The sequence below is a fragment of the Coturnix japonica genome, chromosome 3 (genome assembly GCF_054131305.1).
Source record: "Coturnix japonica strain WE chromosome 3, WE-NBRP24, whole genome shotgun sequence".
Taxonomy (NCBI): Eukaryota; Metazoa; Chordata; class Aves; order Galliformes; family Phasianidae; genus Coturnix; species Coturnix japonica.
In genome coordinates this window covers 66,587,809-66,612,200 of record NC_140665.1, presented here as the reverse complement: position 1 = coordinate 66,612,200, position 24,392 = coordinate 66,587,809, and the positions used below count along the sequence as shown (strand labels likewise).

General features: G+C 33.8%; 1 protein-coding gene across 3 annotated transcripts in view; it reads left to right on the top strand.

The window, feature by feature from the left end:
- Window positions 1-24,117, top strand: part of GRIK2 (glutamate ionotropic receptor kainate type subunit 2) — a 343,246-nt gene extending 319,129 nt beyond the window's left edge. Inside the window, exons 16-18 of one of the 3 annotated variants that reach the window (XM_015858741.3) lie at window positions 5,859-6,109; window positions 14,895-15,072; window positions 21,404-22,234. In XM_015858741.3, the coding sequence (XP_015714227.1) occupies window positions 5,859-6,109; window positions 14,895-15,072; window positions 21,404-21,417 (443 nt within the window). In that variant the 3' untranslated portion in view covers window positions 21,418-22,234. Of the gene's footprint in view, window positions 1-5,858; window positions 6,110-6,310; window positions 6,506-14,894; window positions 15,073-21,403 lie in introns of those variants that run through there. The other 2 variants (XM_015858743.3, XM_032443244.2) reach the window with 2 other exon arrangements.
- Window positions 24,118-24,392: the final 275 nt, after the last annotated feature.

The following is a 24,392-nucleotide window of genomic DNA, read 5'->3' as shown; positions in this document are numbered from 1 at the left end:
AATGAAAGTATTTCAGACTTTTTAATTATAGAATGAAGATTGTTCTCTTTGAACAATGACTTGAATTTGCACACAAAGATGTAAATATATGCTCCTGGCTGTCATTTAGTTCAAGCCAAACAAGTTACATTTTTTTGCACTTAATGGTTCCTTTGTAATGGAAAAGAAATTTTAAACTGAAAATTCTTCATAAATTTGAATTCTTCCATTCTCATCTATTCACACTTTTAAGGATAGAATTCAGAATGTTAGCTAGGATAAATTACAAGAGTAGGAGGCCTATACAATAACCAGTGTTTTTAAGCACTCTGAATATTTGAGGATTCTTATTCTCATGTGAGGAACACAGCTGAAGTCTCCTATGCCTCCATTTCCCAAAAGTCCTCCAAGAGCAGACTGTCCTGCTTCATTAATCATTTATATCATGTAACTGGGGAAGAGAAATATGCATGAAAAACAAAAGAGACAGCTTTTCTTACTTATTGGGAGGACTGTACTGGAAAAACTGTCTTGCTTCACTTAACATTGTAAAGGAAATTTGTTTTCAAAACTGAATTTCACAAAATCACAGAATGGTTGAGTTTGAAAGATATCTCTAGGTCATCTGCTCCAAACACTCTGCTCAAGTAGGGCCACCTGGAACCAGTTGTCCAGACCACATCCACATGGCTTTTGTATATGTCACATCCATTCCTTAGTGTAATACACTGATAGCTGGCCTATTCTGTACTCTTAAAAATTATCAGACTAATTGATATTTCTTGTGCAAGTGGCTTGTTTTGCATCTGAAGACATCTACTCAGAGGCATAATTTTTAGTTTTTTATTTATTTGTTTGTATATTTGTTCATTTATTATGTTGAGAGCTCAGGACATGAACATCCTTTAGTATCCAGTTGTTGAGCCTTTCTCCTTCATAAGTGAACAAAAGTCTGAAACTGAGATAAAGAAGAATCTTCTCCTTTTTTGAGTTTGCAGGAAACACTATGCTTTCTTTTGATTCATTGTTACACCGTCGTGTGCTGCTTGTTTTCTATTATTGCCAAAGAATTTCAGTCCATCAAATACACAACTACTGCAATAGCATTACTCTATGATATAGAAATAGTATTCAGTGATCCCAAGTAATGGGAAAATTAGTTGATTTTTATAGTAGATCCAGGAACTGTGAATTGTCAAAATTCCTCACTTTCTTCAGATGTTGATTGATAACTTCTGAATCCACAGGCAAGAGAGATTATACTGCCTTTTCTTTATTGTTTCTCTTTCATGCCAGTTAGAGGGGACTTTGTGCTAGGGAGAAAAACTACCTGTGACTTTCAAAATAAAAACAGTTCTTTGGAGCTAAAGTGCTTCTACTGTACTCAGTGCCCCTGAGCTGCATAAGAGAGGAAGATTCTCTCCTATGGCATGTTGTAAACTTGGCTGACAGCCTTTATTACTGAGTATGCTACATATTCCTGGAATGTGTTTCAGGACTGGTGATACATAATGCCCTACATCAGGAAGGAGTTTTTCTGTGGTTCCTCATAGGCTAAGCATCTATTCAGTTCATACTGAAAATAAATAAGTTACTGATTATGATAGTTATGTTACAATATAAAACAGTCATTCTTGTTTTCAATAACAAGGGAAACATTGCAGCAACAAAAGAGGCTATAAATTATGTAAAGCTAGTCAAATTGGAGTTTTCTGTCTAGTAAATGAAAGTTAACACATAGCTAAGAAAGTCACATGGGCACACAATTCCAGATTTCAAAACATCAAACAGTTTACAGCAGCTTCACATTATAAAATTCACCTGGAACAATGAAACAAACAATTCCCAGTTTCAACAGTTTTTAATGAGTTTGTGAAATGCTACCATTCCTTTATATACTTTGGGCTACACTCAGTTCTACAAGTCCTAGTATGTTCCAAATCCTTTTGTCTTTGATCGAAAATAAATAAATAAATGATCGGAAGATTTAATTAAATTATAACCTAGTAAGTAGTATTCCAAAGATCAGCCAGATCAGCAGGATTTCAATGCTTTAATCTATATACAGTGAGGTATCAATATATCAATGTTACGTATTCGTAAGTCATGACTAAACATTTAACTATGTACATAAATCTTTATGCGCTGAGACTTCAGGGAAGCAAACTTATCTAAATATAACTTCAGTATTTCCAAAACTTTGCTATCCTAGCCTGGTATAGATGTTTTAGACAGAATTTAATACAAATTTGTATTTACATCTTAAATTTTCATATTTAAATTATTACAAATCCTTGCAGTCCTCATTCATTTTGTTGATCATAGACAGGTATTAAAGTCTCTTTAAATTGTGTAAATAGAAAGAAGGTATTAAAATTCTTCCAGCAGAAATTCTCACTCCTATAGGCTGTAACGAAAGTGGAGTCAGAAAATAATGTATGATTTTCTCTGTGGTCCCACTAGTACCAGTGGGGATGGTTCATGAAGTCAATAGAGAAAAGAAGACAGAATACCTGGGGAAGAAATAGAAGAATAAACCCAATATTTCCACATAGTTTCTCTTTTTCTTACACAATCAATGGAAAATTGTATTTTTATCTTTTTTCTTCAGGTTAGGATGTAGTTTTAAATATCTTGGTGTCTGTATTGCTGCTTCCTGCCCATGCCCAAGTAATTCCATGCACAAATTTGTAAGATTTTTTTCAACAGTAATTACTTTCAGTGACATATGAAGTTCACATTTCTGCATATGAAAATTAAGATTACTTGTGCTTTCTATGAATCTGGCATTTTTCTCTCAAATATATATATATATATTTTCAATTTCTGCTTTATTACTTCATTCTTCATGATATTATATTTATTTTTATTTTATTTTATTTTATTTTATTTATTTATTTATTTATATGTATCTACATATGCATTTGTCAAGGAACATACCCGTTTCTGTTCACATTTTATTTTAATTCTCTGAATAGTAAATTCTCTTCAGTGAAATGTTTTGAAATAAAAAACACACAAGCAGGACACAAACTTCATTAAATACTTCATGAAATGGTTTAATTCATCTTTCACTTGTGATAGGAACAATGGTGAAAATTACCAATAGTATAAAGCCTTTTATATTTACTTCTAGACATTTTCTTTTTCTGCAAGGAAAACTTCAGTTTTAAGTGTGTAATCTGAATGCTTTGTACATATTCTCATCCACTGAACACACCGTGAAACTTTTAGCAATTTCAGGGTCTTCTGAGTTTATTTTTCCAAATATCAGCTATCTGGTTTACAGTAGACCTAACCAAGACTGTTGCAAAATAAAAATCAATGTATTTATATCATTGTGAATCTTGCAATGAATAAATGGAATTGTAAAAATGTATGCTAGTCTTTTTTAAAGGTAGAATGTTTTAAATATTTAATTTAACATCATCAGTATACCATGATGCATATCCAAAAATAATTCATACTTGTAATATTGCTTGGTTTTAAGACAAGCTAAAACAAATACAAATATTACTGTAGGAAAACCAAAAGCCTTGCAATCTGTTGAATACTTAAATATTTGTCCAAATTTTTGCAAATCACCAACAGAAAGTGATGCAAAAGTTGTTAAACTGATTCACTATTCAGATGCATGTTTTAAATACAATCCATATTAACTTAACTAGTTATAGACAGGATTATCCTGTAACCTTTATGGTTTCTACTTATGAATTCCTCTGTTAGTTCATTTTTAAGTGCTTAGAAGGGACTAGAATTTGTATTTTTATAAAACTGGACCTTAGAATGCATAAATAATATGTGAAAAATAGATGGTACTACCTATATATTGAAAACAAAAGAGTGGAAACATAATGCAAATCAGTTTAACTAGGAAGTATATTGTCAGATCAGGATGTGGTTTAAACTGAGTTCAAAATTAGCTCTCAGAAGCCAGTGTTATTTAAGTTGTGCTCTTGTTAAATATTTATAGGAACTGTAGCACTCCTCAGGCTTTTGCGAATAAATCACTTTCCATCTTTGATCTGGATGAAGACAAGTGTCAAGAGCAGGGTTTTATAGAATTTCAGATCAAGATTGTCTGAAACTGTATGACTTAGGATCCCGTGTGCACAAGAAAGCAGAAGGGAATTTGTTTTCCCTTCTCTCTGCTTCCTTATAGTCCTGTGTAATCATAAAGTAGCTCCTAGCACAGAATGTTCTTATTTTCTAAGCAGAGAGATTATAAAAACTCAAGTTCTTGCAATTTTACTTTGAGGCCAGCTCTTCCTACCTTTTATTTTGAAATAAAGGAAGAGACCATAATATTTTGTAATGAATGGTCTTTCAGTGTTTAAATTTCATACTGCCTCAGCAATCTTTTGCAATTAGTTATATTCTCTTGACAAGTTCTAGGTATGCAATAATAAATTGGTTACTTTGTGAAAGAAGAAAAAGCCTAAAACACCACCATATTTTCTCAGAATCTATAGAGTACAAAATATCCTATTAAAGTTTTCATTCAGCTCTTTCAGAATTAATGAATATATATGAAATAGTGAAATTTGTCAGCATTATCTCTGTAAAAGGATCCTGAGGTTTTTTTTTGTTTGTTTGTTTTGTTCCTTTTTTTTTTTTAAGTTATCAAATGAATGAAAATACACTGTATGATTCATCCAAAGGAAACACCATAAAAATGATAGCTAAATAGCTAGTCAGTATCACTGCTGTGACAGAAAGAAAGTGAAGAAGGATTCTTTGTAGAACTGCATTCATATCACATGAAAAAGGGGATGTTGTGCCTTTTCAACTAATCTTTCCTTTTTTTTTTTTTTTTTTTTTTTTTTTCCCCTGGGATTTCTTATTCAATTTAATGGAAAATCTTTTTTGCTGTTTGTTTTTGAAGGAGGAGAAGAAAAATGATGGCTTTGTTATTTCCTTAAATATTGCACAAATCATAGCGCAGAAAAATCAGAAAAATCACTTCTAGTTTACTCTCTATCATTCAGAAATGTAAAGCTTTCTCCATTGACGTTATTCAGTAATTGATGTAGATTTTAAAGTACTCACTGAAAAAACCTTGTGCGCCATATAAAGGAGAGCAGATGACATATGAAGATATGACATTATTCTGTGAACTGCTCTTTGAAATACTGAAACATTTTAAAACAGCAAAATTGTCACATCTTATTAAAATATTAGATTATATAAAGAAATTGCCTACGCTAAAATATGAAACATCCTTGTTATTCGGACACTTAACTTTATCTTTCTGAATGAGATGCTTGTTTCCTGGCAGTGCTAATAAGTAAGTATTTAGATGGCATCGTGTCTGACAATCTATCAAATAGACCTCTGTGGGCTTGTCCTGAAGCATAAGATGATTTGTTTCCATTTTGTAAAAAAGTATATAAATTATATAATATTATATAAAGTGCTTGTTATGTATCAGATTTGGATCCTTGGATTAGCTTTAGTGTAGCAAGCCAAAGCAACAGCCTGTAGGTTTGAGTTAAAGAAAATCTGCTGCAGCATAATTAAAAGCCTGCTGTGATTTATTAATTACTTTTTTTAAATAATACTTTTTGACTGGATTTAATAGTCTAATAGACCCTGGGCTTGACGGTGGTAGGACTTGCTTCATCAGTATTTTCTGGCTTGCAGGAAACTCCAACTGGATCAAGTTTTGCACATACATATACACTCATATGTGTGTGCAGTTTTGCATTTGTATGACCAGAGTGACCATGGTTAGACGTACATGTCTTTCTCATAAATGTTATTGGCTGTAAAGAAGTGGATATTGTTTTTTTCTGTGGCATTGCATTTATTATATTCTTAGCAAAAGTAAATTTCTTTAGAATATATAACACAGTGTATAATCCCTGTGATCTCTTTAGGTTCCCCATATAGAGACAAGATCACTATAGCAATTCTACAGCTGCAAGAGGAAGGAAAGCTTCACATGATGAAAGAGAAGTGGTGGAGAGGCAATGGCTGCCCAGAGGAGGAAAGCAAAGAGGCCAGTGCTTTAGGAGTTCAAAATATTGGAGGAATCTTTATTGTCCTGGCAGCAGGATTGGTGCTTTCTGTCTTCGTTGCAGTCGGGGAATTTTTGTACAAATCCAAAAAAAATGCCCAGTTGGAAAAGGTAAATATTGTATTTTACAATTTTATTTTTTATTTATTGTCTACATAAATTTAAAACAATTTAAAACATTTTATAGCCAAATGTATGTGCATATTGATTTTTATCATATAATACAATATTGCTATAACAAAGGATCACAGCAAAGTACCCGAAGTCTTACATCTACAGCTCTTAATTTGTGTTCAATATGTTTAATTGTAGCCAGCTTTCAGGACAAGTGACTATTTCTCCTCTTATTCAAGCCTGAAAAAAGACAGCTTTTTGCTACTGGAAGTTCACTGCAGTTAATTTTATGGATGAAGAAGAAATCCGAAACTGTAATGGGAAACAAATTAAACTACAGATAATTCTGATTTTCAAAAGACAAAACTGTAGTTCAAAGTCAAATGATAAAAATGTGTCTATAGAAATGTTCTTTCTGCTGAAGTTTATACTTGAAAAGTCCTGGTAGCATCTGGAAAATTTTACATCAGCTTAATTTTTTGAGGGTTTACTGCTGGCCATAATATAACGTTCTGTAATTTCAAAATGACTTGGTTTTGAATGTTCCAGTTTTATTTATTTATTTATTTATTTATTTTCTATACTTAACAATTTCCATTACCACAATCTTGTAATTCTGCCATTTCTTAGCTGAAATTACAAACTTTGACTAGAAAATAAGTATCTCAATATACACCCATATTTAAATCTAAACTCAAACTACATATTTCATTGCTATGACATGTTCTGAATTTTTAAAGTGGAGAGAAACTGTTGTTTTTAACTAGGTGTTTATTTATTGTTGTTCAAATTTTGAGGAGCTTGTGACCTATGGTAATTCTTATATTTCTATTTAGTAAAATCAGATGTATATCCAACAGATATATTTTTCCAGATGCTACTAGTGAATTTTTGTAACTTGAATTGTTTCTTATAAAATTTAAGTTCTGTTTTAACTTCATTTGAGGCCACCATACTTTGTTAAAGACATGTTTTCTAATACTTACAAAGGCTGTGTGGGGGTCACAAGGTCCTAACGACAGTTTGAACATGCTACTAAATTGTTAAATGACCATCTAGATCCTTTTCTTTATGATACTTCAGGCTCATTCAATTCTGTTATTGTGCTATTTGATTGTTATGTTTCTGATATGAAATTGTGAAGGAAAACATACCAAATACCTTACTAACCACATAAATCTCATAAATTTATCCATGCATATAAGGAATATGGATTTCATATGGGAACCAGTATAATTTCATTTAGATTTTCTGGACTTTTCACAGACATTTACTTAGAAAAATAGGAATGTTTTGATGATAATCTTGTAATATCATTTCTTCAGGGTAATACTTAAGGTACTTATTAATACTGTCTGAATGTTAGAATTAGTGTAAGGAAGAAGTAAATAGATGCTATTCTCTATTTAATGAGTTATTTCTCCAAGCCCTACAGTGCTGGTTTTGTGTGGAGTTTTTTGGTCTTTTTTTTTTTTTTTGATTGGTTGTTTTTTTAAAAAAAAAACTTCTAATTTTTTTGAGTGCTGGATAGAGATAGCAATAAGTGGAGGTATCTGAATGTCCTGTATTTGTTGTACCAAAAATGTTTCTTTGTAGCAACAAGTGCTGAACTAATTTCAGAATTAGGACTGAATCTGAAGCAGTTGGAAGGGTTAGGTTCTTCCACTCTTTTTTCACATTATCTCCTGTATTTCTCCCTATTCCTCCCTATTCCTCCCCATAGACTCAACTACTCTCGTCTCAGGAGGACACAAGTAAAATTTTAAACGTAGAATAAAACTGGCAGGAAATGATGCTGTAATTGCTGCATATGTCCTTCCATGTAGCACCCTCACCCACTCTTCCAGAACTCACTGGCATTCAATGAATGACTTCTGCTTCCCTGTTCAAAAGTAACAGATCACTTTTGCCTAGGAGAGAGGAGTATAGCAACAGCCAAAGGGGACAGGCAGGACAGACATCTGTCTCCAACCTCTACATCTCCTCTACTGTGAAAAGTAAATTGTGCAAATAACAAAGTGTTGGTTATCCCACAGAGATAGAGGAAGAACCTATTTTTTCTAACATTTATTTCATTCTTTTAGATGCAGAGTATAATTCTGGCATTTGTATAAAACTTGTTGGCATTTGAAAACAGGAAAGATCAAATGTCATATTAACAACCAAGGAAATGACAGAAATCAAATTACTTCAGCTGCTAAATATATGAAGTATCCTGGGATACAAATGAGCATGTTAACAAGTTTGCCTCCCATATAACATAAGAAATATACAGTTGCACTTCCATTGTGACAGTGGGGAAGCAATGCAGATTTTAGGTTTATAATCTAGATGATTTTTGAGCATTTTTGATGTCAGCTTCCATTGTGGAGTATATATGTAAACAGAAACACTGACTGGTGTGAAACTGTTTGGAGGAGTGAAATCTCAAAAGGAATGGAGCTGAGAAAAGCAGCAGACAAAATGTTGTTATTTTCTAAAGAAACTGCTACTTCTAGTAACTGAAGTGTCTCAGAGCATCCATGCTCCTGATGTGCTCAAAAATCTGAAGGAAACATAAGACACTTCTTATTCCTTTGGGAGACAAATACCAGTAACCAGAATGCCACCCAAGTATTCATGCCACCACAGCATTTTATAGACATGAAGAAATTCCTTTTTTGTTCACACTTTTCAAAAGCAAAAATCATTTTGGATGTCATCATCATTAAACTGCTAGTAACTGTTCTGTCCAGTTTGTTTGAAAAACAAGTGTCCTAATTACTAGGTATTTTCTAGAAGATCCAAATCTAATGGATGCAAAACTTTACCAAAACAATCAATCAAGCTATCAAACAAATGATAAGAATAATAACATTAAAACAATACCAGAAAAAATGTATGGACTCCATTATACTAACATTTATAGCCATTCAAAACTCAGAAAGTCATCAGCAGATCAAAGGCAGGTCTCTCTGGGAAAGAATAGCAGATGTATATTTTAATAACTTTGAACAGTTAGAAATTTCAAAAAATGTGAAATGAGACCACGGAGGAAATCTGGTCAGAGGCTTCCTAAAAATAAGATTCAAGGGTGGAAAGGAAAGGTTAAGGGAGATGGGCTCATTCAATTTAGAATGGAAAGGCTGCTGGGAGACCTCATTGTACCGTTCCAGTACTTAAAAGAAAGTTAAAAAACATGAGGGATACTGAATTTTTGCATTGTGTGACAGTGATAACACAGGAGGGAGTGGTTATAAACTAAAAGAGGGGAGACTTTGATTAGATGTTAGATGTACATTTTCTCACTGTAGGAGTGCTGAGGCACAGGTGCAGGCTACCCAGAGAAGCTGTGGGTGCTCCACCCCTGGAGGTGTTCAAGGCCAAGGTAGATGGGGCCCTGGGCAGCCTGAGCTGGTGGGTGGCAAACCTGCAAGTGGCATGGATTTGGAACTGAGTGGGCTTTAATGTCCATTCCAGCCCAAGCCATTCCATGGTTCTATGGTAAGATTCTATGATAACACATAATACTGGATTAAGAATGTACTGAAACAGCAACACAGGCAAAGCATTTGTGGAGGTATATGATTAAATAATAACAAAAAGTTTAGTTAAATTAGCTTCTATATAATATGTATTTTTAAATTATGGATTATAAAGCAATAAAAACAATATCTAAATTGACACTGGTTTGCATCTTGTATGGATTTCCCAAGGAAGACATAAACAATTGAACATCACAAATAATTATCTTCTCAGCCACACAATTAAATGAAGAAAGATCAGAGAATCATAGAATGGCCTGAGTTGAAAAGGACCACAATGATCATCTGGTTTCAAACCCTCTGCTATGACCAGACTGCCCAGAGCCACATCCAGACTGGCCTTAAGTGCACCCAGGGATGAGGTATCCACATCCTCCTTGGGAAACCTGTTCCAGTGTGTCACCAAACTTCCTCCTAATATCTAACCGAAAACTCCCCTGTCTCAGTTTGAAACTGTTCCCCCTTCTCCTATCACTATCCACCCATGTATACAGCTGTTCTCCTGCCTGTTTATATGCTCCCTTCAAGTACTGGAAAGCCACAATGAAGTGTCCCCGGGCCTTTCCCTACTCCAAACTAAACTAGCTCAATTCCTTCAGCCTTTCCTCATAGGTGAGGTGCTCCAGCTCTCTGATCATCTTAGCTGCCCTCCTCTGGACCTGCTCCAATAGCTCCACATCCTTCCTGTACGGGGGCCCCAAGCTTGGATGCAGTACTGCAGATGGGTCCTCACAAGAGCCGAGTAGAGGGGACAATCACCTCCCTCTCCCTGCTGACCACTCCTCTTTTCATGCAGCTCAGAACATAGTTGGATGCTAGACATTCTGCTGCAAGCGCACACTGCTGGCTCATGTCCAGCTTCTCATGTACCAGGACCGCCAAGTCCTTCTCCACATGGCTGTTCCCAAGGAGGTCATCTCCCAGTTTGTATGGGATTATATATGAGATTGGAGAACTCCATAAGGATGACATCCATTGTCCTTCCCCTCTCCACTGGTGCTCTCACTCCATCATAGAAGGCCACCAGATTGGTCAGGCAAGGTCTGCCCTTTGTGGAGCCATGCTGGCTGTCTTGGATCACCTTTGTCTCATATGTGACTTAACATAGCCTCTGGGAGGACATGGTCCAGAATATTCCCAGGCACAGAGGTGAGGCTCAGTGGCCTGTAGTTCCCTGGATCTTCCTTTCTACCTTTCTTAACATCAGCCTGAGCTGTATTTGGAGCTAAATAATTCCTCTGGTTCTACCTATTATACAGTCTCACAGATTTTTTTAACGTCTGGAGATGGGAAAACATTGTCCTTGTCTTTGGAAGAATTGTGATATTCCAGTGGACACGGTGGGAAGGGGCTGGGGGAGATGGCAGTTCTGAGGCTGTCCCAAGTGCATTCTTTCAGAGTAGCCACAAGATGGTGCCTTCTATTTTATCAGAGAGTAATTTAATTGCGAGTTTTTCAATAGAATTGATGTCATAACACGCACTTATATTTTATTTTTATTTTTTAATTTTTAATTGTGGCCTTTTTAAAAAATGCTAAAAACTTAAGTTCTGTTGTTTGTAATGCAAACATCTAATTATGTCATCTGTTTGGAAACATGTTATTAGGCAGACCTTCTTTACCTAGCCAATCTTGACAATAAATGCCCTGCTATTTGCATTTTATAATTGCTTTTACTGGTGAATAACTTACTCTTTGATTTTAACAGGCACTCAAAGGGCAGTGAATAAGCAAGGTTAGAAACAGAAGCCATCTAAAACAATTACTACATCCTTTTTTTGTTGATATGTTTCAGTGCGTCATGGATTTATGTCCACTTCTTATATTTATTTTAGTAGTGCAAAAATTATCATAAAAGATGTGGAAAAAAAATGACTGAAAGACCATTAATATTCAACTTAATATATTGATGGGTCTCATTTCAAGTATTTATTGACCTTTCATTCAATTTTATCCATTTTTTTAAAGCCTTTTCAGAGATAATTTCCATCATGATACGACGCTAACACAATAATTAGGTAACTGCCATAAATGTAAGCTATGTGGTAGAAACTACTTGTGTACTGCTGAAAACTTTAGTACAAAATTTATGGTATAGCTGAGGGTAATGACAAGTCTATGTTTATAGAACATTTGCATGTTGTCACCCTTGCAGGTGACTGATCCTATCTTGGTCATAGTTTCTTTGGAAAAGGTGGCATTGGCCCACTTTCAAGAAATAATTTTGAAAGTTATTTTTACGCAGTAGGAGACTCCCACCTTTGCAAGAGTCAAAGAGGAAACAAGAACTGCTGGGTTAAAGAATCTTTGCACTATAAGCACATATCAGTTGACTTTGTTCTCTCAAATACAATCTAACAGTTTTGTTACATGGAAGTAGCATAAAATGCTAATATGAGCTTTATTTGCCAAGGTCCTTCTATCATCTGTTTGCACCAGGATAAATGTAATTCTTTATGACTTAGAACACTTCCTTATAGAGCTAAGTGCATACATGTAACTTGTTCTAACTTCTTTCAGGAAGAAGTTGATTCATACTGAGATATTATGAATTTTAGTCATCAACAGTATATGTCAGCAGTCACTACTTTTTTTTTTGTTTTTTTTGTTGTTGTTGTTGTTGTTATCTTAAAAACAAAGCAAAACAGAAATACATCAATAATTTCATATGAAAAAAAAAATGAATGTTAGGATCCCTTCTTATTTTTACAAGATTCAAAATAATAATAAACAAATAAATGCTAAATTAGTTTTCATCAAAATCCTTCACAAAATCTTCAGTATTACTGGAGTTCAGGGAATATTCCTAATAGTTTAATATCAAAAACCTTTGATAGTTAGGACATTAGTTTACAACATTTTCAAGCAACCCCAAAGTAAATCCCAGGATAGTGATATTTTAACTTTTCAGAGAAGGGAAATTCAAAAGATTTTAAAGTTGAAAAGCGTGTTCCTCAGGCTACAATAAACAAAAGAACATGGGAATTCATGGTAAATCAAAGTGAAAGCTTTGGGATTTATACCCCAAGTAACTTCTACACAACATCAAGTCAGTGATGTTATTTGTATTGTCATGTCACATTCTGTAAAGAAGAAACCTCAGAATTTTTAATGTTGGCTGGGAGAAACAGCAACTGTGATAATTCATAAAAGTAAATAGTTTTTTTTCAGCTTTAGCACATTGCACTGTGCAGATATGAGATTGGAAAAATGGAAACTTCTATCATCTTACATTCCCTTGTGCACTAAATGTGGATTTACAGTCTTGCATGGTTTGTATGTGTGTATGTTGACAGATTATTTGAGGATGAGGTATTAATTATAATTAAATTCCCTCATGGAAACTAGCCAGCTAAGTATGAGAAGATATTTTCTAATGAGGAAAACTTAAAAGTGAACAAAACCCCTCATTTTTTAGAAAAGGATATTAAAAAACAGAAATGGAACATATGAAAATAAACAACTTGACAAATGACATTTGTCATTTCTTTTTTTTGGTCATAAAATGTCCAAAAAAAAAAACAAAAACAAAAAAAAGAGACATTTTTAACATCGGTTGCAAACAATAAAACATTAAAAAACAAGATCTCTATTTTAATTGAGAATTGAAATATATGGAAAACTGTACACTGCATAAAAGCAATTATAGGAATGTGGTTTCAAAAGGCTTAGTAGCACTCCATAAATATTCACTGAAAGATCAGGGCTTAAATTCCAACTCTCATTTATGTCATATTTTGTTTGACATAGATAATATAAAAATATTTGGAAACCTCAGCATGTCATTTATTTCATAGTATTTAAGTTCTCTTTCACTCATCAGTAGAAAAAGATATATTCCTCTAAATGTTAAACTAACGTGTCACATCTACAAATATGTTGTATATAAATATTAATATATGCATTTTTACTTAATCAGCTACACTACAGACATATGTAGTATAAACAATCTTAATATCAAGATACTTCATACCTACAGTTGCATCAGCAAGTTCAGAGTCTGACAACACTTTGGCTCCAATCAACTTTTAGTTAGGTTGCTTCCACTTCAGTATGCAATGCACTTTGAATTATCTTTTAGTTAGAGAAAATATTCTAGACTGTCAAATGAAACCATGTAATTATGAGGAAACTGATACTAATACTGTGCACTGCAATATGATTATAGTAGTGTTTCCAAAACAATGGAAAACACGATCAATTAATACTATTAGTCTCTCTGTTCAACTTGATTTGAGGCCAAGTGATATTTTACATTAAGCTTATACTGTCACACTGAACTATAAAAGCAGTACATATTTTTACAGTAAGTAATGTGCAGTGGACTTAAGTTCTGAAGACTTTTTAAAAAAGTTGTTAGCTACAGTTATTCGTAGGCACTTTGTGTTTATTTTCTAAAGTGGCTCTGTATGATAGACTGACTGTTTGCAAATTAAATTATATGGTGATACATAACAATATTTCTAATCCAGGTAGATTAATACCCCAAAAGACTAATTACATACTATCATCACTGCTTTTCACTATGCCTGAACATCAACAATTCTACTTCTCTTTGGACGAATGAAGAATGAGTTTAGATTTAGGAGCAAAAGCGATTTAACAGGTGAAAGAAATTTCACAGCCAGTGGCACAGTATCTCAGGAGACTGATTTCTCTGCTGAAAAGCAGAAAAATATACTACACAGAGTTGATAGGAAGATACAGAAATGTTAGGATGTTACACTGGATATCATTCTAAATCTGATGGGCACTACTGTGTATGCTGTTATTTATTTGCTCAGTGACATTTATATGTCTGAAGTGCTATGAATAGCTATCAACACTTTTAAAACATCTGAAAGTCATGTGTAGGTGTTGTTCCCAAGAAACTGGATTGCAGCAATCCATTCTGGAAGAAGTCCTGTGAATTTCACACCATCAGAAATTATTGCCACTGTCATAGACCCAAGTGACAAAGAGTACTTCTTGCTGCTGATCTTATTTGGAATCCCAGACTCAAACTTAGGAGCCTGGACGAATCTGAGACTGTAAGCTCAGACTCCCTTACAAGAGGAAGAACTGAGTAATAAGGGTAGATATCTTCTGAACGCTTCCTTTTACTTGTCCAGTGTAGCACCCTTCTTCCATTATACCCCTTCAGCCAGGTACTGGATGCACAAAATGACTGCACCATCCTGGTCTGACAAGAAAGCAGGGCTGTGAATCATCTTCATGTTGATGATACCACAGCCCAAATTATTTCATTATCTCCCCAGTGGCCTCATATACTTGTTAAAAGGAGAGATGACAGGATGAAACCTTGTGGAATCCTGCATGAGAGAGAGCCCTCGGGGCTGATGAGCAATTTCCCTATGCCATCCTCTGGGATTTCTCTGAGTGGAAAGAGTGGAACCACACAAGTTCAATCCCATCTGCCCCAGCCTAGGTCCACAGGTGAGTCAGCAAAACATCATGGTCAGTGTGACGTTCAGAAAGGCTGCTGGCAGGAACCGTATGAAGCCACCTTTGAAAAAGCTTTTGGCAGTGATATGAATTCCCCAACATTCATAGGAACTAGTATAGTTGCCAGGCTACGCTCAGGCTGAAAAGCAGGATTAATCATTTTCAGAAGACTGTAAGTAGACTTAGAGGGTTGTATTTTTTGTTTGTTTGTTTGTTTGTTTTGTTTTGTTTTTTTACCAGAACTCTCTTGAATTCACCAGAGTACATGTTGTTTCATTAGGAAATCAATTTTAGAATCAGAAAGTTGCTGAACTTGTTTTCTGACAATGATTAACATCCTATTGAGCAGGTCATTCAAGGCAATCTAGAATCTTATTGTTCTAAGTGGAGATGCTAATAATCTATGCTGCGAGTGACCTAGTGTTTTTTCTCTTTTTTTCTTTTTTGAGGGAGTGCAGAGGTTAAGAGTGAGCGGACTGGGAAGCATCAGTGGGTTCATTTTTATGTTGTTTGATTGTTTGTTTTTTTTTTTACCAGCAATGAGATGCTGTGTATCATCTAAGCTCATATCACAACCATTAAGTTCAGAAGATTATTTCAGGTTATATCACTTCTGTTTTGCTGCAGGAAGGGCCAGTAACATCACACTTTTTAAATCTCTCTAGATAGCTAGAAAAGTCATTGGAATAATCAGTGTTCAATCCAGTTTCAAAATGAAACCCCTCATTCCACATCAAGTTGTTTGGAATAATTCTAATGGTCTTGCATTCATAGATATGGTGGTGGAAGCAAAACTTAACTTATAGAATAATAATTTTCATTTTGTTTGATTTTGATGTCTTTATTTGAATAGGTGATGGAGCTCTCATCTATTTTGTCCTGAAAATTACTTCTTAAAACAGCTCCCAGTTCTGCTCCTTCCAAAAATGTAACAAGTACTAAAACTGAATTTGAGAACACTTAGGTAATATTTTCAGTTAGTTAATTGAATTGAAAATTACCTTTCAGTGTATTTGTGTATTACACTTACTATGGATTGAAAATATACTACATCAGAAAAGTTTATGGCAAAATCTTTTAATGTATGTACATATATGTGTGTGTAAAATTTTTGGTTTAAGACTATATACATAACTAAGAATCCTAAAAATCTAAGCATACTTACAAAAGTACACTTAATTTTGATAAGTTAATGCTTACATTCCATGAGATAATCTTTTTTTCCAAGATCATTTTCATTTCTTTAGTTGTTCATCTGTTTTCAAAAATTATGCTATGTTTCTGTTTCTTTCCAGGGGTTTGAGATAGACTAATTTTTTCATAAATGCATTCAAAATATCTGGCATACGGATGGGAAAAAAGGATTAGAAGGGAAGGGCAGGGCAGAGCTGTGCACTGAGTCTCAGCTAACCTCATGAATATAAAAATAAAAAAATGATTGATATGTCCTGTTAGATGGTAGAACACTGACCCATAACAGCAAGAATTTGCAGGATTGCTGCTGCTACTGCTTTAAGAGAATTTAACAGGGTTTCAAATAATATCTGACATGCAAGACTGGAAGTAATAATGAAATTCAACATAAATCTTACAGTTTTGTGCTGAATGTTGACAGTCAACTTTATATTAAATTCATTAAAGAGGGAAAAATCTATAAAAATCAAACACTTGTGACATTTATATTTAAAACAGAAAGAATATTATTCACTTCACTCAGAATGCTAAAAGTGATGCTAGCTTTCCATTCTATTTTTGTTTCTTTTTGTAGGACATTAAAAACAAAACTTATAGTGACAGTTTCATAACTCTGTGTATAACAAACACTAATACTTTTTCAGGATTACCTTTCTAAGTTCTTATAAAGCAATATAATGAAAAAAGTTAAATATTGTCTAACTTTCATATTAATACGTGCATGCAAAAAGCCTTTTTTTTTTTTTTTCAGGCTGTAATGCCATGCACAAGCTATGTATATAGTTTGTAAACATTCTGCTAAATGGTTATATTGACTTTTCATGATTTGTGATCTGTCAGCTGTGGCAAAGAATGAAAGAGGCATGTGTTATTTCTTCACACTTACACATCTCATGGTTGTTTTTTGTTTGTTTGTTTGTTTGTTTTTTGCTTTTTTAAAATTGCATTTTAAAAAAATTCTTTGTATTAAAAGACTAAAAACTATGACTCTGATTAGATTTTCTTTTGTGTAATTGAAGTCTTTTCTTAGAACTACAGACATTTTTCTAGTGTTTTACAGTGCTTGATTGCTGCAACAAAGCAGTTGCTCTTAACAGTGTAAGTGTTTAGCAATTTGTATGACTTCCTTCAATTTCCCTGCTATTTGTTTGTATCTAAAGTGACTTGGAAGCAACATTTACTTTTTGGTAGCATTCAGGAAGACAACTTATGATTTTGTAAGTGTTGGAATAAAAATCAATAATTACTGATGTTCTTGTAATGTGCCTGCGGTGTGGAAGGTGAGTCAGGGCAAAAGGTTATTTTCGTTAAATTATGAAGTGAATCTTGTAATACCTGTTAAATGAGATTGTTTTCGTGGTGTACAGCAAGATCTGAAATATAATCTCAAAGTTCTGTACACAATTAACTCTTTTTTCCAGCAAATCTAAATGGTCATTAAGACAATGGATTATCTTTTCTAAAATAATGCCTGAAAATGGCATTTATTTGTAAGACAAAGTATCACATAGCTGCTTCACTATTGCACATCATGTTCTTCCAAAAGATGTATTCCAACTTGTGCCTTGTGTAAAAACACTAAATTTAGCTGTATAGGAAATTGAGAATGTACACAGATTGGAATAAAAAAGAGACAAGGAAGGAATTTGTATTCAAAAAGGTCAAACATGAACTAATCATTGGTAAAAATTTTTGAACATGATTTTTCAATTTGTGGAAAAACTTTTCTGTATGGCATATTTCTCTGACAAAGCCCAAAGAAAAGAATCCACATCATGAACTTTTCCATAATTTCAACTCATCTGTTTTGAAATGGATGACTATTTCGGTGAATGAAATTTTAAGGGGGGGGAAAAAAAAAGAAAAGTATTATTTATTTAGTGCCTATACTAAATATAGTACTATATTATATATACATGTATCTATAAGTACTATATATTTTATAATATATATATGTAACCACTGTACTTGGTTACCAAAGAGATGGTACTGTCTAGAAGACAATATTATTTATTATTTTTTTTAGACATATGATCATTTAAAATAATGCATAGCATACCTGAAAAAAGATACTAGATGAAGTAGTTTTGTTTGTTTGTTTGTTTGTTTTAGTTTTTTGTTTGTTTGTTTGTTTTAAATTTCATATAGTGTATGCAGTTAAGTTCACATGAACTTAATTTATATAACATAAGTTGAAAACATAGTGGAAGAATTTCCTAGATATAATAACCATCACAAGATTTTGTTAAGTGCCTTTTTAATACTGTCAATCATGCCATCATTTCTCAATTTATGGAGTTTTCCAATTGAGATAAAATTCTCAAGGAATACAGTTTGGCATTTTTTGTCAGATGTTATTTTCAGGTTATCTTGGAATGCTGGCATCGAGTACATGCATCTTCTTTCTTCTTGGTCTTTGATTGTAATCCTGTTCATACTGATAGTGTCTAAAAATCAGTACCTTTGGATAAGTGTCTGCATATCTGTAAAAAACATTTTGGTAAATTGATGAATTTTGAAAAGCATTGAATATGTTCTGTCACTTTTTTAGATCTTTTGGCAGAGAGAGCAAGGAATAAAGTCTTGAAAGTTTTTAGTGCTAATGTACTATTTTTCAGTGTAGGATTTCTATGCTTCAGTTAGGTCTTAATTCCAGAGGTGAGAGCCATAAGATGGCTGCTGGTAACGTAACACTGAGAGCTGCAACATTTCCTTCTTAACAAATTCCTGTGAAGTTCCTGAACTACGTGCTAAGTTCTGCACATAGTGAAAATGCCGAGATCTGCATGCCTTAGTAATTTAACCTGTAAGCCTGTAGGGAATATTAAATTAAATATTGCAATTTGTATTGATTTCAAGGCTTATTTCAGTTCCATAAGTATAACTGAATTTCTGATGTTAAGCAACAGCAATCTTTTAAAAATAATTCTAAGAGGATTGAATACTTTGCTCCAAAGCACAGTTGAATGAAAAGAGATATTTTCCTGCTTTCTATGCAATGTTAATCAAGAATAACTTATGCAATCTGATGTACTATGGCTCAAGAGCATTAATTTGGAAATTTCAGTGAACATCTTCACACAGTGACAAGTTTTGTTTTGAACTCTGGCCTCTGAAGAACTCATGCCTGACTACACCAAAGAAATAGGCCTTCCTGTTCCTTGGATTTAAAACTTCAAATTTTCCGTAGTTGCCGGTTCCCTTTTCTATCACAAGTTGAGTAAGTGTCATTAGTCTATTTCAAACTCAGCAAGAGAAAAAAGCTTTAGAAAGAAAGAGCATCACAGCCAGGGGACGACTGCACTTTTCATTCCTTCCTGCCTATTCCCTGTTCATAAGAAAAGGTTAGAGAAGAGGTTATGTTCAGGCCCTGGGGGATTCAAGTTGAGTTCTATCCTATGCCTGAAGATAGAACTAAATTCACATTTGCACTCTATTACATTACATAGAATTTTACTTAAATATACTGATGAAGCAGAAACTATCCCTGAAGGATTTCTTCTCCCACTGAGTTCCCCAGTGCCTAATCTACAGAGCTGCTAGCACTCTCACTCTCTCCCTTTCTCCCACTCTACCTCCATTTGCTGTTTTTATGCAAAGTAGAATAGGATAAGTAGGAGGAAACTGGAAGCAATTTTACCCTGATATGTTCTTATTCCTTTAATTTTACAGTCTTCTGAGACACTAGAGTTTAAATCTCCTCTGGCATAAAACACTATAGAATTGACAGTCTCAAATATGTCTCTTGTTCAGCTTGCACACTCCAGCTGATGAAAAGCTGCTCAGATAAAGAGTTGCAATATCTGCCACACTTCTTAATTTACTGGCTCTTGAGGTTGGAACTGAATGTGGATTTTGATAAACACAGTTTGAAATTAGTCTTCCAAAGAATTAGGTAGAGTTCCTTAAAAGCTTTCTGGACCTAGTCTCCCAACTCCAGTCTTATAGAGCAGTGGAAATACAACAGTTTACCATTAAAGCAAGGTTAAAGCAAAATTCAAAGCACTGTATCATAAAAGCAGAATTCAAAACACCGTATCATACTTCACACTTGCTTTCCATGAGAGGTATTGTCAGAAACTTGTCATGTTATCTTAGACCCTAGGATTTATTATTTCTTTAATACATTTATGCATTAGCTGGTAGACATTTCTCTTAGAGCATGTGATAAAAGTGAAAAAGATCCCAAAATTGAGACTTCTTCACCCCTCTGTTTAATCCATGCTTCGGTTCTAAGACCAAGAATGAGCTAATAGCTCAGCACACTATTAGCAGTTCAGAATTCATTCAAATGATGGTAATAAGGGAGATTTTAAGTTGTTTTTCAAATGTGTTGCGGCTGAAAGGAAAAATGGCTATGAGGATCTACTTGTTGAAAACATGTTTATAATATTTTTTTCTGATTCCATAAACAGAGAGATTTTTGTAAATGTATTCTACAACATAATATTTGGTAATGGAAGAAGTGTTTAAATGCAGAGTTTTAGAAAGAAAAAAAATGAAGTAGATTCCTTTTTTTTCAGTAATATGTCTGCATTTTAACAGTAGTTAAACATTAATTTAGGTAAATATATATATAGTAATACAATATATGTATATATAATAGTATATATATATGTATATATAATTTACTATTTCATTAAGGATCATCTATTTAAATATATATATAATTTACTATTTCATTAAGGATCATCTATTTAAAGCATATAGAAATTAAATGCATTGTGTAGAAATATGGAAAGGGAAATTTTACTAAATATCTAATATATTCAGATGTTATCCTGTAAAACTAAACTATGTTAACAGAACATCTGTTTGAAATATTTTTATGGATCATGTGCATGCATGTCAGTGGCTGGAAGATAAATAATTGTAGAGACAAGGTGAATTTTTTCAGTGAGTCATCACAGCTTGAAAAGTCATTTTAATTATTATGCAATGCATATTTAAAAGACATTAATTGTTTATGAGCTCCAGGTTGAGACAAAACAAACTTACAGGATTGACATGGCTGTGCAAATGGAATGAATCTGCTTCTAGGCATTGCAGTTAGACACTTCTTACAGATGTTGTTTGTTTTTTTCTTTTTCTTTTCCTTCTTCCCCCATCCCCCCATTTCTCTCCCTAGAGGTCCTTCTGTAGTGCCATGGTAGAGGAGCTAAGGATGTCTCTGAAGTGTCAGCGTCGATTAAAACACAAGCCACAGGCCCCTGTTATTGTGAAAACAGAAGAAGTTATCAACATGCACACATTTAACGACAGAAGGTTGCCGGGTAAAGAAACCATGGCATAGAGCTGGGAAGCCTAACACCCCAAGCACAAACTGTCGTCCTTTTTCCAAACAACCTTGCGAGAATGTTTCCTGTGGAAATATGCAACCTGTGCAAAATAAAATGAGTTACCTCATGCCGCTGTGTCTATGAACTAGAGACTCTGTGATCTCAACAGTTGCAATGGCCAGACTCAAATCACAAGCATCATGGATCAACCGAGTTATGCAGGGTTACACTGTTCGTCATGGGTTTCCACCATTATGAATGAATGAATGTTCCATATGAGTTTTGTGGCTGGTTTCAAATGCAGTCTCAATGAGAAATTACAGGTTCCTTTTGAAGTTCAACCGCTGCCAGGAGATGGAGAATAAATGTCTGAAATGCTACTAACCACAGAAGGAGTCTAGTAGAAGTAATATCTCAGAACTGTAGTGGAACAAGAAACTGTAAGTTCTTCTGAACTTCCAAACATAGAAGTGTTGGTTACTGTTGGTAGACTGTAACTGCCATCAGGACCAGTGGTATGAGCTTCCTGGATGGGAGAAATATTACAACAAAGAAACATGAATCCATGAATAGAAGAATATATGTGGAGATGCTCACCTGCTATTTTGGACTGTCTGTGTCACTGAACTAAGTAAATAAATAATATTTAAATGATAATAAAAAAAACACATTAACTTAAATTTAGCTGGGCTGGAACTTTGATCAAAAAACAAGAATAATCCATAATTTTGACCCAATTCATAGAGGAATATAAGGTCTGTGAGTACAAAGGAATGTGTCTTACAACTTTTAGATAAAAGTGATTACTTCTTTTTCTTAAATTGCGGGAAGGGGGGGAGTAATGAGGACCGGGGGAAGGGGTGGGAAAGCAGTGCATTTCATGCATAGAGGCTTGCATTTTAGTCTGAATGGGTTTTGAAGCCTTTCTTCCTGCTAATAATTGAACTCAATGGAGCCTGTGCAATTCTCATTAATGTTGGAAGTAGAATGGGTCACCTAAAGGAAGTAAATGTGGAGAACTTTAAGGAGGACTGCATTTTTCAATACAGTCACAGTACTAAACGAACAAAATTCTTGAGCAGTTTTTTTTTTTTTCAAAAAAAAAAAATGTTCAGGTTTATTTGTGGAAATGCAAGATTTCTATGAAAATAGTTTTTGTATGGAAATTTTTGTAATACTTTTTATCAACAAAATAAGAGCATATGTTTCTGTCAGGGGTGTGATGCCAAGCATGAATGGTAGTGCGTGTGCACCACCAACGTTTGGTGAAAACTATTTTTATCAAGAAAAAGGAATCTTAGAAGAGTCATATTTTCAAGTTAGATAATATAAAAACTAGGTGCACTACCACCACTGCTTACCATACAACACCCCTGGTTTCCACTAGGCTGATAACATGCTGTCATGAACAATAGTGTGTATTTGGTAAAAGACACAGACCTCTTGACCACATTGTGATAATAGTTAAAGTACACTCAGTTTGCTATTTGAATACACAAAACTAAAAAAAAAAAAAAAAAAAAAAAAAAAGGAAAAAGAGAAAAAGAGGAAAAAAAGATTTTAAAGTTATGTCAGTTTTAGTTATTTTGTTTTTTGCTGCGTGACTTGAGCAAAATTTGTACAGTACTTTGTGTTAGTACTGGTACTTACAACAGCCTCAGCTTTAGTGCCCTAACATGTTAATTCTTGCCACTAAATTTGTGGCCAGAGTGTTTGCTGGGATTTCTGAGAGAAGCCAGTACAGCATACCATAAGTTTTTGCTGGATCTAGCTCTTGGTTGCTACAATGCTTATATTTATGCCCTGCCTATGGCAACTTCCTGAACATAGCATTTTGAAATACTTCCCTACAGATGCTGAAGGTATCACTACCATCTACAGTAAACGTATTTGTATCTGAACATAAAAAATGTGTAGGATGGTTATATAGAAATGTTATGTCAACCAAAAAAAGATTATCAACATGGCCTTTGTATGGAAAATATTTAATTTGGCTATTTAAAACAAGCAATTGAAAAGACCTTAGAATTATCATAAATAATCTGTCATTTGTAAGTAATGAGATAATTTGTTTACTGAGGCTTAATTTAAACTTTTCATTATCTTTCTAAGACAAGAGTATATGATACATCATGCAAATTTTAGAAGCTATGTAATGATATTTGGGCAAAGGAGCGAGGTTTGTGTCTACTACCCAGTTCTCATAAATCTTCATAGAAACTGAGCTGGCCATTTCCATTGTGAATAAGGACTGAGAAAGCAAAATCTCTGATGTTTGTGAGAGTTTCATCCCCATGTATGTGATAACAAAGAACAAGTTATCTTTGTTTGAAGTAAAAGCAAGATAAAAATACCTTCAGCAAAGATTCTGAAAATTAGTATGCTTACATAATGCATATTTAATTTTAAGTTAATTCTTTAAAATAAAAAGGGGAAAAAAGTAATTGTCATACAACATAGTGAAAACTACTTCTGATGGTTTGGAATGGAAAAAAAAAATAAAAATTGGCTATTGAATTTGTTTGATGATTTACAATAAAATTTGTAAAATCATGAAATAAAATGCTGTATTATATTCAGACAAATTTTTCTTTTCTCAGTTAAGGGTGTTGAAATAAGCAGAAGTTCCATTCCCCCCTGATGCATATGGCTAATTCCCATCAACCCTTATGTGAGCCAAAGTAAGTGTAGTTATAGAATCTGTCCTAAATATTTGAGTCAAAATCCCCCCAATGAACAAGAATCCTAACACAGAGTTAGTATTTTTTAATTAGGATTTCAATGAGTTTTATCCTTCCATTATTAAAGGAAACACACAAAGTAATTAGAGATTTCTAT